Below are 17257 nucleotides of genomic sequence, written 5' to 3'. Positions count from 1 at the left end.
AAAAAACAAGAACTGTGGACTCACCAGCAGGTCCAGCCATTTAAAGGGTTACACAGAGTGATGTTGTCCTGTTGATATCTGTTGTTATCTGATCATATGTGAATCAGATTGAACCCATTTTAAGAGTAATCCATAGTAGTTACTAAATCATTTATAGCAGTTACTGAATAATTTCTAATAGTTATTGAGTAACTTATAGCAGATCCTGAAAAATTCATTGTAATTACTGAATAACTAGATGCTTAATAATTCATAGTAGTTACTAAATAATTCATAATAAATACTTTATAATACATAGTGAACAGAGAATAATGCATGGTAGATTCTGAATAATTCATAGTGAATAGTGAATAATTTATTATAGATTCTGAATAATTCATAGTAAATAGTGAATAATTTATGGTAGATTCTGAATAATTCATACTGAACAGTGAATAATTTATGGTAGATTCTGAATAGTTCTTGGTGAATAGTGAATAATTTATGGTAGATTTGGAATAATTTAGATACTGAATAATTCATAGTAGATACTGAATAACAGAGTAGATATTGAATAATTCATAGTAGATACTGAATAACAGAGTGGATATTGAATAATTCATAGTAGTTATTAAATATTCATGGTGGACAGTGAATAATTTATAGTAGATAAATTATGCTGAAGCACCAGCACTAAGAGAAATCTCTTTTATATGCCAGTATATTTGGTGACTAATATGATTTATGTTTTTGTTTTGTAATATTTGAGGCCTTTACTGTGCAGCTTTGGCTCCCTCTGGTGGCAGTGTTTGATAGTAGCATCACTTAATCAATTCAGTTGGTTTGAAAGGCTTAGTAAATGTTCTTAATGCAGTAATCGTACGAATATTGAATGCGTTCAAGCAAAAAGCCCCAGATATGTGGAATCTAAATCTGAATGTGCTTTCTCACATTGCAGATACCAGCAATCAGCTGAAAAGATCATCATTATTCAGTCTGATGAAATATCAGTTTTCCATAAATAAGTAATTCTGAGTAATAAAAGCTGTTAAATGCAGTAATAAACAATAATGACCTAACATTTAAAATCAAATTTTATAATCACAATCTCTGAATCCTGCATAATAGTAATGACACATTTAGAATTTAGTACAACAAAAAAGTTAATGACAAGGTTTTAATAAAGTAGATTAAATAAAAAAAAACAAACAAATAAATAATAATGGGAGATTAATTTTTTACAGTAATCAAATACATAACACAAAAAGAAACAGACCAGCTTCTTTCAGAAATTCCCTCCCATCACTGAGCACACAGTCCAGCAGCAAACAGGCCTTGAACTGACCTAAAGCTCACAAAACCAAACAGGCTTTCAGCAACTCAATACACTGCAAAAAATTAGATCTTAGTAAGTCTAATTATCTAAAATCTAGTCATATCATATTATTTAAAAACTGGTTGTAACATTATCAGAACAACCCCATCATGAGAAATATTAGGTGTATTTTTACTTGCTAAGATAACATTTTTTGCAGTAAACTCAAAGTCTGAGGCTTCCATATACATTAAAGTCTAATACAGTCCAGTTTATTATTACACACCCAGAATACGCTTTATAAGACCACTGCATTACTGCCAGTCACAGCAACATGTGTATTTAGTTACATTGCCACTTCACCTGCTACACAAGCTAAATCTCTTTAAGTTACACAAGACTGGATGTATAACATTAAAACAACAACAAAAACAATAGAAACCAACTGAACTGTGTGGACCGTATGGTATTTAGGTATTTTCCCTGATTCAATACAACAAACTCAACTAAACAACTAGTGATCAAGTCCCACATCACCTAGAATAACACTGTCATTCAAAAGTTTGGGACCACTCATCATATTAATGATTTTTTAAACTTTATCCAGTGATAACTTACACAGTATATATTGTTATACTATGAAATGTTTACCAGAATTACCAGAAGATAACTCAAGATGATTGATTTGCTCAATATTTTGTTTTTTGGGAATATCAAGAGGTTATTAAATGATACATGATATACTGTAATTAATCATTTATGGTTTATTTATTTTTTCATTTTTATTCATGGTAATTTAGTAGTATGTTATCTGCCTGAGATTTGACCATCATGTTACAGATATGAGGTATTCTGGGTATGAATTGTTTTAGAACTTCATTCTTGATGTTCTGCAGCTTTCACATTATTATTATCTCATCATTAACAGATCTGTACCTCAGCTTTCTATCGGATCAGTTGAACCTGCAGAGCAGCAGCATCATAATAGAATAGAATTTTGTACATGGAAATTTTTTTTTATAATGTTGAGAGCACTACCAGTATATATATATTATATATATATATATATATATATATATATATATATATAAAATGTGGCTTGTGCAAAGGTTATGGCACATCTCACTTTATATACTTTTTCCAATATGTTAACCATAGCAAATAAATAAAACCTGTGCACTAACATTGTATTTTGGCATTTTCTATAAATTTCTACATTATTATATTAAGAAATATATATATATATATATATATATATATATATATATATATATATATATATATATATGTCATTTTTATTATGAGACTGTTTACATTTGAAGGATGTAAAATCATTAAAAACATCTCCAGATGCAGTAAGATCGTTAGTCACTTTATTTAGATAGAAATGTCTAAAAATAGGTAAAATCATCTGACAATATTCTTACAATTTCATTATATTGATTGTTTTAAGTGAAAATAAGTGAACACACCCTCTACAGAGAACAAATGATGTATTTTCTACAAAATTTAGCAAACAATTTTGATTTGTTTGCTGAATTTTGTATCCTAATAAAACAAGCATAAACCAGGAAAAAGTTATGTGTCATAACTTTTGCAGAAGCCATATTTTATGTTTTATTTAATTTTATTATTGAAATAATTCATTTGACATCGGATGCCCAAACTTTTGCACACAACTATGTTATTTAAGATTTATTCAATATTTTTTTTTCGAGAAAATCAAAAGGTTATTAAATTATGCATAATATACATTGTATAATTACATTATAAATTACTCATTTATATTTATAGTTCCAACTCTTGACATGCTTTCACTCACCAAAGTATCATTTGATACAACTGTGAGACTCACTACTAGCAAACTAGCTCCTCTACTTTGACTGTTTACTCTATTTTTGCATTACATCACATTGGACGGACGAGTAATGAGACGAGCTAAGACGACACACACTACAGTCATGTAATGATTTCAGTTGGTTTATGACCATTTAATGCTTTTCGGACGCAAAAACTTTTTAAATGGGGAAAACACTACTGCTTTAATGTTACAATTACAGTGTACAATGTGCAATTACTCAACTACTTGAAATCACTCCAAGTATTCATGTAAATCATATAGTAATCGTGTAGCCCATGGGGCTAAACAAGGCCCTGACATAGTTATAGCGACTGATCACTTCATTTTCATCACAGATATTTACAGTCGTATGCAAACGTTTTTTTTAATTTTCTAAGCAAAAATAAGTTCATCTTCTACAGAGAAAACACTTAAATGTAGCATTTTTTCTGCAAATGTTTGTGCAAAATTTCTATTTATTTGTTTCTGAGTTTAATTTATTGGAAAAACATAAAACACAAAATATAACGTGCTATTACTTTTGCACAGGCCACATTTTATGTTTTATTCTTCCCCCCTGATATAAGTTGTGCATTAAAATGTGCAGAAGAGTGTTCTCTCTAACTTTCACTCAGAACATATCAATCGGCCAGGGTGCACAAACATTTGCACACGACTGTATGTCTCACCGTTTGGACAAACACTAACTAAGCAAACATAAACATAATCCAGATGTGAACGTTTTGTCCAGGTAGAATCAGCTACAGTCTGAGAGGTAAATTTATGGCACGTGCGTTTGTGCTGTGGCCACCACAGAGGAAAGCACCATAGGTGGAGAGGTCCAGCTTCACAGCATGTTTTCCATGTTAGAATACTGTACTGACCTCTCCTCATGCACCAGGAGCAGGTAGAAACAATCTGTCAGTACAAAACTGTCCAGACAAACCAGCTTGTGCCAGTCAACTACTTGTGATTGAAGGTGAAATCCATGAGCATTTCTGCATAATTTAACAGTTAAGATAGAAACAAAGTCATTCAGAGTGGTTTGGTGTGAAATGCTCTGTTCTAGAGTAACTCAGTTAACCACAGTGGTGGTGATAGGAACCAGACGTCCAACTCTAAAAGCTCCCTCAAAGGTTTCAGAGAAACCATGAAATGGTTATGAATACACTGCCTGATGACTGAGACACAGTTTTATGATAGTTTGAGATAAAACTTTGGTCTAAAACAGGCATGTGAAACTGGGGACTTTCTGGGCCAAAGTGCTACAGAGATTAGCGTTTACCCTCATCTAACGCTCTGAATTTAGTCCATGAAGGCTTTGCTAATTAGCTGATAAGCTGAATCAGGGGTGTTTAATGAGGCAGCGTGCTGAAGTCTGCAGTGTTTCAGCCCACGAGGACTGGAGCCCAACATAGGTGGGCTAAAACATATTGTTAATGGAGCAGAGAGTACATAAAAGCAGGAAAACATTTTTTTCCAGATTTTTGCCATCATCAACATTACATATGAAGTGCAGATTCACTGGTCATTTTAATAGTTAATAAAATTAGTTTAAAAAATGTATTTGTTAAATAAAATTAAATTGGATTCGTTTGTGTCATCAACATTGCCCCTTGGTTCCTATCAGCACCACTGTAAAACACCAAACCACTCAGAATGACTTACATCTCTACCACTGAATTATTCCGACTTTTTGAAAAATTGGTGGAATTCCCCTTTAAATGAGTAGTTAAACAATAAACTTACACAGTTTTATCCCAGATGTAGTCAGCCAAGACATGTTTAACGTCTGAGGTTTCCTCAACTTTGGAATGAAAAATCAGGCTTGAAGATGGATGCTGCTACTGTTTTTAGCTATGCTAATGTACTTTAGTCGATAATCACAGCTATTAGTGAGTCACACAATGTCAGAAACCACAAAATCAAGTCTATTAGAGATACTGAACAACTCCACACAGTTTGAGGCAAATGAGTGTTGATCTAGCATGCAATGTGGTGCTCATGAACTTCTATTACTTGATAGCTACATTAGCCTCGTAGCTCCAGTGCTAAAAGTAAATAAGCAACCTTCAGACACCAAACTTGTCTTAGCTGACTGACTACACCTGAAAGGGAAAAAAGTGTCAATTTTATTTTTTAACCACACTATATCCTTAGTCTTCATCCAAATTAAGACTCCCAGCAGTTTAATCCAATTTCTTGACTTGTCTTGACTTAATTAGTCTCAGCTTGTTTTGTTTTGTTTTGTCTTGCCTTGCAGTGCAATCAAACTCCCGATTCCCTCTGAAGTAGGTGAATGGACATCCATGAGCGGCTCTTCACCAACCACCATAACATAGGACATTTTTTACAACACGAATCATTGCAATTAAAACTGACATTCAAACTGGGTCAAGGATGCATCAAAACGGCCAATGCACTGTGCCAGTGTAGTGATGTTGAGGAAGAAGAAGCTTTTCTTCATGGCCTTTTCAGAGCTCTAGATGTGCTCAGGAACCGTCAGGAGAGCGTCTTCAGCATCTCTGTCCACACTGACGTTCTAGAAAATCAGAGAACAAGAAAAAAAAAAAACAGAAACGTTTTTAAAGAACATGTATAGCAGCTTTTGAATTAAGATCTAGTCTGTATTTGCATTCATATGTATCAATTGTTTAAAAACATACCTGGAATACAGGATTTAAAAGATTAAAAGATTCTTAAAATTAAGTGACTGGATTATCAAAACCAAAACAAGTTACCCATTTCATGCAACAGTTTTCACAATTTTCACATGCATCAGAGCTATTTAAGTCATATTAGAGTTGATTTTAAGGACATTACATTAATAATGGCAATTATGGGGTCCAAGCACTTTCACCCCTTAAATGGCCAATTTGATCTCCCTCAGACTCACTTTGCATATATGGAAATGTGTACAACTGTATCAAAAACATACTCTACTTTTAATGTAAGTCAGCAGAACCAGACAAAGTCATTTTGGGCCATTTGGGCAAAAAGCTAAAAGGCAGATTCATTTAAGCTTTTATTTACTAAATTAGATTTTCAGTGGGACAAAAGTTTACATTTGGTGTTACTGCTTTTGTAATTGCTTAACTTGTATCAAACACTTGGAGTAGCCCAAGCTTCTCACAAGACTTGCCCATTCCTCCTGACAGAACTGCTGTAACAGACACACTGTTTCAGTTCACTCCGCAGATTTACTGTGGGATTCAGGCTAGGGCTTTGTGATGGGCACTCCAATACTTTCCCTTTGTTGTTGTCAAGCAAAATCAGTGACGTCAGGCTGCCAGTCAACATAAGTGCTAAAATAAACATTTCTTCAGCTGTAAATACCAAGACCAACACCATGTTTTACAGTCATATCTGTTCTTGAAACCCACCCGCTGACTTACATCTTTTAATATACAAATAATACATTATTTACAGGCGGCAAATCTTGAAAATTATGAAAATTTTACAGATCTATATGACTCTCTATAAACATCAGAACAGAAACCATACATTAGACAAGAGCTACATAATGTAATTTTAAGTGAGACTACAGTTGTATGCAAAAGTTTGGGCACCCCTGGCCAAATGACATGTTGATTTCATAAGTGAAAATAAGTTAACACCACCTCTACGAGACACTTCTGCATATTTTAATGCACAGTTATTGTTTATTTGCGAAATTTAACAAGTGGGGAAAACACAAAAAGCATTAAATGTCCAAAAGTTATAGCACATTTAATACTGTATGTTTTTCCAATATGTTAAACTCTGCAAGGAAATAGAAACTGTTCAATAAAATTTGCAAAAATACCAAATTCAAGTTTTTCCCCTTAGAAAAACAATAATGAGGTGTTTAAACTTTTACACTACAACTGAAACAGTACAGGTACATTTGTCTTTCCATGCAGGTCTAAATCACAGCACACACACAAACACACACGAACACATAGTACAATCAACCTACAAACACACACACCCAGAAATAAAAAGAGGCATTCTCTACTTTTGTTAAATACAGTTCTGTGCAAAAGTCCACACTTCATTTATTATTAACACCCATCAAAACAGCCATTAAGTACAAGTTATCTGTTTTTCACAAGATATTTCTGAGGAGATTAGAAGTAAGATAATCCACTCGGATAAGAAAAGAGAAAGAAAATAAGTGGGGAAAAAAGCAAATCATCACCTTTAAACAGCTGAATGTATTGTAATTGAGATATTTGAGATTAGAGACCGTTGATTAGTGTTGATTAGCCGAATGAGTCTGAACAGTCAGAACAGACTGTTTGATCATTATACCTGCAGACTAAGTTCAGTCAAGCCCAGGTCTTGTAAGCTGGGGGCTTTGGTCGGAGTGGGACTGGCCATGGGGTGGACACGACTGTGGCGGTACAGGGGTGTGGGACTGCCCTGAGGTTCATCGCTCTGATGGAGAGGCAAGTTTGAGGTTTAAATCAATGGCACTACCTCACAGAGGGCCATTAAACGGAATCATCTCAAAAAGCCCAGTTCATTGAAAAGGCGTTTCCCTGCTTTTCTGAAATAAAAGTTTGTTGAAGGACATAAAGTTTTATTTTCCAGTTAATTCAATCCATATATGGAAACTAAGCTGCATAAACAGCCTGTTTTAACATGGGCTTGCGATGTCACAACCATGAAAACATTTACATATGACCACCCATTCAGCTTAGAGCAGTTAAGCCCTGCCCATTCCTGTTGAAGTGATGCGGAGTGTTGTTCCTGCAGATAGTCTAAAGTTACTGGAATTGACGATATGGGAAACAATTAAACATTGCTGTTCCTGGCTGTCGGGAAGCAAATGTGTCATTCCAGAATTCCACAGGATCCACACATCCGAAAGGAGCGGCTCAAGTTTTTCTCCTACCTCTCTAGCTGTTTCAGCCTGAAAACAGTCTATTCCATACATTTAAGCCCAACTGCTTTTTGAATGAGGCACAATACAGGGCAGCCAATCACAACAGAGGTTATTTAGATTTACAGTAATGTGCGAAAGTCACTTTATGTATTTAATTTCCAGTCAAAGTGGCCACTGAATACAAGTTATTAATTTTTTGGTGTCTAAAAAGAAGAAAGCATTTAGCAGTAAATTACAAAGAAGCCTCAAGAACTAATTTAAATATTTTTTGTCCACTCTTTATTACAGTTTCTATTCTTTTCAGGAGACTCACTTTCAGTTTCTCAAAGAAATCTGCAGACACACCTCCAAAGTTCAGTCTTAGAAGTTGGTTTATCATTTTCTGAAGTGATCAAACACATTCAGTGATGTTGAGGTCTGGACTCTGGGGTGGTCAGTCTATTGTTCAGCTTCTTTGTTTGATGTGTTTCTCCTTTTCTCAGTGAGGCTTCTTGACAGCTACCCATCCTTTCAGACCCATAGTGCTGAGTTGTCTTCTCACAGGGGAGGATGGACAGAAACACCTGTGGATGTTTTCAGATCTGAAGCAGTTTGATTTTCTCCTCTCTCTCAAAGATGAGAGCTTTAAGTGCTGATTATCTGATGGGGACAGTTTTGGTGTCTACCAGGTCTTCCAGGTGCTTGTTAGAAGTCCCAGTTCTGGGAACATCTGTTGTTTTTCACTTGTTTTCCTTTGAACTTTCTCCTTCCTTACACAAGCGGATTATCTGATATCTAATCTTGTCAGAAATATCTCTTGAAAAATTAATAACTTGTTCTTAAAGGCCATTTTGACTGAAAATTAAATAAATGAAGATTGTTCTGACTCTTGCACAGTACCATATATCAGTCTTAAGGGCACAGTCTGTTGAATTCTAAGGGATATAGAGAGGTTGGCTAGGTCATGTAGAAATGAATTATGACTGTTTTTAATACATAAAACCACACAGACGTCATAAGTTCACCACAGAGAAATAATAAAATACAAGACAAACATACGATATGGGCCCTTTAATGTCCTGGGCGTTTATGTGGCGATGGGTCTTTTTTCACTACATGGTCATTCAGCTCAATCCATTTTGAGCCACTCACGCACGCACCCATTCATTTCAGCACATGAATGCAGCCTTTGTGCTCTGCACTTTTCCTAAAGAACGCTGCAGAACACAGTGTCTGTGTGCAGAAATCACATGAATATACAGCGTTCCAGCCAACCCTCAGATTAACATCACTTAACTATACTGCCATTAACTCATGCCCCATCTCAGAAAGGAACATTTAAATTGCTATTTGCCTCCTTTGAGCCACTTCCATGGAGCAAAATCCAAGCTTAGTAGAGTCGAATAACACTGTTCACCCTCTAGAAGTCACAGCTATCTCCATGGGTAACAAAATCATGCTATAGTTTTATTATTTCTGACTCGTAGCCTGTTGAAACAAGCGGAGAAATTATGTGGAAAGTGCAGATTCTAAACTTTCAGTCTACTCCACATTAGTGTCTAAGTAGAAGAGGAGATATTTTGTTTTGATTTGAATTTGATGGAACGTCACTATTGTATTGTTGTCTTGTATTGTAGAAAGACATTTTTTAAATCAAAATGAACAGGAAAAGTCAACAGGAAGAGCCAATTCAAACCTGTTCATACAGGCTGTAAATCGACTGTTAATGTAGTTAATTGCATTCTTAAGTTACTACACTTAATCAATGTTGTACTGTTGTAACATTATGACAATAATACTGTTGTAGCATTGGGACATTTTGCTTGGTCTAAAGGCCACATTACACACTGTGTTCAGTAATTACTTATTTTGTGTTTTGGTCGCCAAATAAAACGCGCCAGCATCATAAAAAAAAATAACAACAGTGCTCTGAAAGCTGAAAGACATTTTTTTAATAAAACTTTTATTTTATTAAGTGTTATCAGCTGTACTGAACTTACCACAGGCTTATCTCTGTGCGTATTCACCGCCTCAACATTCAGGAAAACTGATTCGACTTTACAGCCTACAGAGGAGACGGAAGAAGAAAGAAATAGCAAGAGAAAAGATAAGAGAGAAATAGAAAAAAAGGGGAGCACTACTGTTAAAAATAAGAAAAATAACAGCATCTTACAAAGACTGTATGTCAAATAGGGCTAGGCAATATGATTATATTTAATTGTTATGATGATAAATTATGTCACAATACGCTTTTCTGAACATATCATGACTATTGTCAGTACTTAAAGAACACTGACTAACTACATGTTTCATTAGTAATTGAGCATAATAAGGCCTGTTTATTTGGATTTAGTGCAGTTAAATATGATGCCTGCAATATGTTCCAAAAAAGTTGGGACAGGAGCGACTAGAAATACAAACATCTTAACCAGGTGATGCAATTATGCTGTGATATAAAAGGAACGTCCAGGAATGGCCAATTAGCGGGTTACTTGCACATCTATGTAGGCACCATTAACGCTGAACACACATTGGAGCAACATATGCTGCCTTCTAGATGCTGTCTTTTTCAGGGACGTCCATGCTTACTTCAACATGACAACATCAAGAAAGCATGGCTGCGCAATCAGAGAGTGCGGGTGCTAAACTGACCTGCCTCCCATTGAAAACGTGTCTTATTAAGCTCAGAATACAACAATATAGACCCTGTACAGCTGCACAGCCTTGTATAAGAGAAGAATGGCAAAAGTTCTGCTTTTAAAATGGGATCAGTTTGTGCATTCAGTCCCCAAATGAATATCAAATACTGTTAAAAGGAGAGGTGATGTAACTTGTGGTAAACATGCTCCTGTCCCACCTTGCTGCAGGCATCAAAATTGGAATGAGCATTTCATGGCTATCAGGACAAAACCTCTTATCTCCATTTTTCATTTTCTGACATAATTTGAAAAAGCTTTTGTGTCAAAATTTCATCATGAACAGGACCACAGAAATGGTCCAAAATAAAATATTTCTCCATAAACTTCCATTAAAAGTTAGGAACTTTTTTCTTTGTCCTGTAAAGTTATCATTTTGGAGATACAAGGTTTTGTTCGAACAGCAGAGATTTATTTAGAAACAAGTTCATAAGGTAAAACATCAAATATTGGTTTTCTGTGCCATTTTCAATGCAATGCATGTCAAACAGAATCCCTTTCACATACTGTATATCTGTATATATAATTCTACTCAGGCTTACAACTGAGCATTAAGAACTGCATATAACAATCAATAATACAACAATTGCTGATTTCAAAAGATAGAGAAAAATATATCATGATACATTTTCTGGCCATATCGCTCAGACACTGCTTTTAATTAATGAAAATGAGTCGTATTGAAGACTAGGGAAAATATGTCATGATAATCTTTAGCCATATTGTACAGCCCTGTTTCAGACACTGTTTTGAATTGATTGACTAAAGGACACTGACCGTAGGCAACAGGTGTGAGTTTAAGCACTGTGTGCAGAGGACACTTCAGATACGCCAGCTCATCTAAAGAGGAGCAGAAGAAAGAGCGTGAACTTTCAATCAAACTCTGAGAGGAAACTGAGCTTTTAGAAAATTTACATTCTTTTACCTGCACTTTTGTCCAGGAAGTAGGCCAGAAGGCAGCGCATCACAGCCTGGTGACAGATGACCAGGACGTTCTCCTGTCTCTCCAGCTCCATGATGACTGGCTCCAGCCTCTGGACCAGGTCTTCATAGGACTGAGACAGAAAGAAGAGAGGCAGTTAAGTCATAAGCATAAACAAACTTATACCAGAGCAGTTAATTTGGCTACATTTATACTGAAGGGTTGAAGGTCTGTCATGGTGTTTGGGTTCCGTACCACCATGACACACGATACCATAGATGGAAACTGGGGGTGTGGGGCTGGGGTGGTAGAGAACGTTCAACTTTAAGAGCTACACTCTTAAAAATTATGGTTGTTTGAGGGTTCTTTATTAAAGAAAATGGTTCTATGTAGAACCATGAACACTCAAATAACCCTTTCCATGATTAAAGCGTTCTTTGCATTGTTAAAAGTTTTTTTCTGATTGATGAAGAATGTGCTGTAAATGGTTCTATGTAGAATCTTTTTGAAAAGGGTTCTATATAGAACCAAAAAGAGTTCTTTTATTGTGACGATGTCAAACCTGTAACAATAGAAGAACCCTTTATGGTGCTATATAGCGCCCTTTTTCAAAAAGGTTCTACATGGAACCATATAAAACACACTCTCTGTCAATCTGAAGAACGCTTTAATGATGCCAAGAACCCTTTAATCATGCAAGGAGTTCTCTGAATGTTTATGGTTCTATATGAAACATTTTCTTTACTAAAGAACCCTTGACAAACCATAATTTTTAAGTGTGTAGGCTACTGCATTTTGTGTATAATGGAACATAAATAGCAGACATACAGACATATAAGCCACGCAGAACAACAGCAAAACAGAACGTTCCTGTGATGCTTTTGGCTTATTCATATGGTGAACACTGATCTTTCCAACTCAGATGTGAGCCACTTTCATATGTGCTCCAGTGTGAGCAGCAGGTGAGCAACTTGAAAACAATGGATTACAGCAGCAGCGAGTGTAGTCAGCAGACAGGAGTGAAACAGATGATTTTGGAAAATGAATCCAGGCAAGATTAGAATAAACAGAAATGGAGCAATGTCAAAATGATTTGTTCTTGGTTGCTGTTTATAACACCGATAATGCAAATGACAAAAAATATGCACGTGAATAGTTTCAGGGAGCAAATGTGTTCATGTTACAGATATGGGTTACTTACAACAGGAACGTAAACCATAAAGATTGAATCTGAGCCCAAAATCAGAACTCATCAATGATGTGCAACATGTTTGTTTTGAGGAACCATTTTTTTGGTAAATAAGATGAGTGAAGAACCTTTTTGAGAGTTTAAAGAAATTCCACATAATCTAAAAGTTCTAGGAAGAACCCTTAAATTGATCCAGACACTTTACATTAGGCAAGGCAAGGCAAGTTTATTTATATAGCACCCTTCATACACTGCTGTCTTTTGTAAAGCAAAGTGCCTTACAAAAGTCATTTAAAAGAAAAGAGTCTTTTAAAAAGTAAAGGAGAATAAAAATGAAAAACATGATTAAAACGATTTAAAAGAGAAAATCATTAAATTTCAAATCAAATTAGAAATTAAATTAGGATAATTTAAAATCAAATTAAAATTTTAAAATAAAACTTGGAGTTGGAAATTAGGAACCTTTAAAAGGTTCTTTACACTCACACACCTTTTTTTTTCAAACATGATTCTTTATGAGCCTTTTTTTGAGAGTTAAGGTGGTTCTTTATATTCTCATTTATAATAATGGGGGTGTCCAGTGTTAAGTCCTTGTCATCTCCTAACTCACTGCTTCCTTAAGGATGTATAGTAGACAGACCGCTGGTATCGCCATTGTTCTTCGTCCTAAAACTTCCAGCAATTATTTGACCCTTACCTCACCCTTTGGATAGCGATAGCGGTATTTATCTTGGTCTCTGAGTGCAAACTCCTCCGGGTGGTGTTCCTGAATCTCCTCATACGTCATCTCCTCACACACACCCTGCCAAGAGACAGAAACACTTCCGTTAGCTGAGGAATAGTCTTCAGAGAGAGAAGCAGTCAGTTAGCGGAGATAAAAATACATAAGACATGAGACGCATACTTTCTAATTTCAGTAATTTTCCTCTATGAGAGGACACAACATGCAGTCATGATCCAAAAACAGCAGAAGAGGAGTACTGGATTGCTGTCCAAGCAGCAAAGCTGCATGCTGAGACAACAGGTGTTCATTTAGAGCAGTGAGTGTAATCAGCGTCGTATATTTAGAGGCTCAGAAATGCCTGGAAATGAACTCAACCCTGCTATCTCCTGCCGCCATCAAATTAAGTCAAAATGTCACTCCTCTACATTTCCAAGGCTCTCTTCTTTGAAGACTAAACCTAAAACACATCTTCACTCAGCATTGCCATGCTGACATTAATTACTGTCACGATTGCGCGATTGAAAACATTATCGATTGCAATTTATATTCTCCATTAATCAACTTTGTGATTAGTTTGTAATTTAACTGATAAACAGAGTATATGCTGTTCATAATAAAGATGTAGTTTGATAGCTGAAACTGTGCATGGGTTTCCATGGCTGAGCAGCTGCTTGCAAGCCTTACATCATCAAGCACAATGCGAAGCGTTGGGTAGAGTGGTGTACTGGACTCTGGAGCAGTGGAAACATATTCTGTGGAGTGACAAATCACAGACGAGTCTGGGTTTGGTGAATGCCAGGAGAATGTTACCTGCCTGACTGCATTGTGCCAGCTGTAAAGTTAGGTGGAGCAGGGGTTATGCTATGGGGTTGTTTATCAGGGGTTTGGTCTAGACCCCTTCGTTCCAGTAAAGGGAAATCTTAATGCTTCACCAGACCAAGACACTTTGGACAATGTATGCTTCCAACTTTCTGGGAACAGTTTGGGAAAGAACCTTGTCTGTTCCAGCATGACTGAGCCCCAGTGCACAATGCAAGGTCCATAAAGGCATGGCTGGGTGAGTTTGGTGTAGAAGAACTTGACTGACCCTCACAGAGCCCTGACCTCAACCCCACTGAGCACCTTTGGGATGAACTAGAACGGAGATCACAAGCCAGGCCCTCTCGTTCTTTAATACAAATGTTTCAAATGTCCGTGTTTGAGCAGAGCTGGCCTATGTACTATTAAACCCCGTGTAGAAAGTAAACAACACTGCCAACTGTTTTTCAGTTAAGTCCAGATTTAGTCAACTATAATAACCCTGGTACAGAGCAATTCAGATATTGGTCAGTACTCACAGCATCAATCTCATTGAGGGCTTTCCACTGCTCGTAGGGAACGCCCACTGCCTCTGCAGTCTGGATGGTTCTCTTCATGTGACTGGTCCAGATCTTTAGGTCAGGGATGCACTGGCCCCTGATGTATTTCCCAAGTGCAGCAGCAAACTGAGGGGGGCATGACACACAATTTCATATGCATGAAACATCTGGTTTTTGAGAAGGATGCTACAAATATTGAGTGAGATGCTCAGAGCTCTCACAGTCACTACTCAGCTTTTCTCTATCTAAAAGCCTTTGGCACATGTAAACTTGTGTGTTGGGAGCTGAGTGAAAAATATGGACTGCCCAGTGGTGCTTGAGGATGAGATTGTGAACCACTGCCATAATGGTCAAGGATGTGTTTACTTTGACAGAAGACGTGTGCTGTCTAATCTTAAAGAGCACCAAGAGGTAGAGAGTTAACCTGGACAAAACAATACATTTCATTAGCCTTATGACTAAATGATTTTACAATATTTTATGTTCCTTTTTCTAGGGAGTAAAGCTATAAGAATGATGATCCCTTAACCTCTTAAACTTTTCATCTTGCTAATACTCCTGACTCTGTAAACTACAGAATGCATACATTAGTTTTGTAGTAGATACTGAATAATTTATAGTAGATACTGAATAATTCATATTGGACACTGAATAATTCATAGCATATATTGAATAATTCGAAACAGACACTGAATAATCCATGGTAGATACGGAATAAATAAGAGTAGATAATCAATAATAGTCAATAATTCATAGTAGATAATGAATAATTCCAAGTAGATACTTAATAAATCAGAGTAGATAATGAATAAATCAGAGTAGACACTGAATAATTCATAGTGGATACTGAATAATTCATAGTAGATACTGAATAAATAAGAGTAGATAGTCAATAATTCATAGTAGATAATGAATAATTCCAAGTAGATACTGAATTAATTTAGAGTAGATAACGAATAATTCATAGTAGACACTGAATAATTCATAGTAAATACTGAATAATTAATAGTAGACTCTGAATAATTCATAGTAGACACTGCTATACTCCTACATCATGCCCACCTTGTTTCCCCGAGGGGACAGGCCAGAATCCCCCCCGATGCGGCCCAGCAGGTTCAGCTCGCTCTCTCCATGGCGACACAGGTAGATCGTGCGTGGTGTAACATGAATATTCATCAGATAATAGACAATCCTACTCTGGATATGATCCTGCACACGATTCACCAAATACCTGATCCCTGCATTAAAGATCTTTATATAGGACAGATTTCTGTGTGAGTGAAAGAGAGAAGAGAGAGAGAGAGAGAGAGAGAGAGAGAGAGAGAGAGAGAGAGAGAAAGAGAGGACAAGACATTGAGTCCCAGAGTGCTTTCACAGCTACATAAAGCTCATTGGTCATAGTTTTTGATATTTTATATGCAACAACAAACTATGTATATTTAAATTCATGAACAGAAATACTTACCAGACACCAATGAATCGTTTAAAAAAAAAGTAATTAAATTATAAATAATATACAAATAATTACACATTAATTTTGCATTGAAGAAAAACTGTACAATAGAGTGCCCAGGGTAGGTGTCTGTGGTGAATGACCTCAATGTAAAAAATAAATAAACAAATAAAAAGCATGACCTACAAAAAATGATTTTTCTTTCATTTATTATTTTAATAATTGTATACTGTCATTCACTGTAAGCACTTCCTGAATTTATGGAAAAATCCAACTTTCCTTTTGATATCTTTCAAATCGTTTTGTTGTGAGGCAACTCACCTCTGGGACTCATGTATACGCAAATGTGTTAACATGAACAAACAATTCACAGACTTGAAATGTATAGTTTATGTCACTGTTTGAGCTTGGTTTAAGTGAATACACCCCAAATCCCAGTGTTTACAACACCTGGAAAGGAATATTATTAAAAAGACAAGGCGCTTTATTTATAATTGCAGTGTCGATTGCCAGGTCTGACCTGTCTCTGTCGTCATCCAGAGAAATATAGGTGACCTTGTAGCACTCGATCCTCTTCAGAAAGTCCTTCACTGCCTCCTCTTTGTCACAGTTAATATAATCAGGGCTGCTGAGCTTCACTTGCTGCAGAGACAATGTAGCAGAAACCAAAGTGTTAACAACCCTGGAGCATTCAGAGATTTTATATCACTCATTCTATCACACCATTTGTGTCTGAAAGGGCAGCTGTCGTTTACATGATCCAACATGTCGTAAGGATCCAAAATGACCTGCAATAAGATGTTGTTACATCATAAAACATCTACAGTGGGGTCCAAAAGTCTGAGACCACTAGTGAAAATTTTGCACTTCTTTCTAAATTAATAGAAAAATTTTCATTACAAATTCTATGAGCAGCTTAAGGATTGAGTGAA

At 36.0% G+C, this 17257-nt stretch overlaps 1 protein-coding gene across 3 annotated transcripts in view; it reads right to left on the bottom strand.

The window, feature by feature from the left end:
* Window positions 1-2650: 2650 nt before the first annotated feature.
* The window catches only part of LOC118823120 (6-phosphofructo-2-kinase/fructose-2,6-bisphosphatase-like), a 31996-nt gene continuing 17389 nt past the window's right edge, over window positions 2651-17257 (bottom strand). For 2 of the 3 annotated variants that reach the window (XM_036592527.1, XM_036592526.1), the window contains exons 7-15: window positions 16846-16967; window positions 15935-16142; window positions 14852-14998; window positions 13488-13592; window positions 11605-11734; window positions 11457-11519; window positions 9984-10048; window positions 7428-7553; window positions 2651-5676 (exon numbers count right to left, since the gene is read on the bottom strand). In XM_036592527.1, coding sequence (XP_036448420.1) covers window positions 5617-5676; window positions 7428-7553; window positions 9984-10048; window positions 11457-11519; window positions 11605-11734; window positions 13488-13592; window positions 14852-14998; window positions 15935-16142; window positions 16846-16967 — 1026 coding nt within the window. In that variant the 3' untranslated portion in view covers window positions 2651-5616. The remainder of the gene's footprint in view (window positions 5677-7427; window positions 7554-9983; window positions 10049-11456; window positions 11520-11604; window positions 11735-13487; window positions 13593-14851; window positions 14999-15934; window positions 16143-16845; window positions 16968-17257) is intronic. The other variant, XM_036592528.1, reaches the window with a different exon arrangement.

Source organism: Colossoma macropomum, unplaced genomic scaffold (genome assembly GCF_904425465.1).
Source record: "Colossoma macropomum unplaced genomic scaffold, Colossoma_macropomum, whole genome shotgun sequence".
Taxonomy (NCBI): domain Eukaryota; kingdom Metazoa; phylum Chordata; class Actinopteri; order Characiformes; family Serrasalmidae; genus Colossoma; species Colossoma macropomum.
Note: the sequence above shows the minus strand (reverse complement) of the source record. Positions and strands in the feature narration are given on the sequence as shown.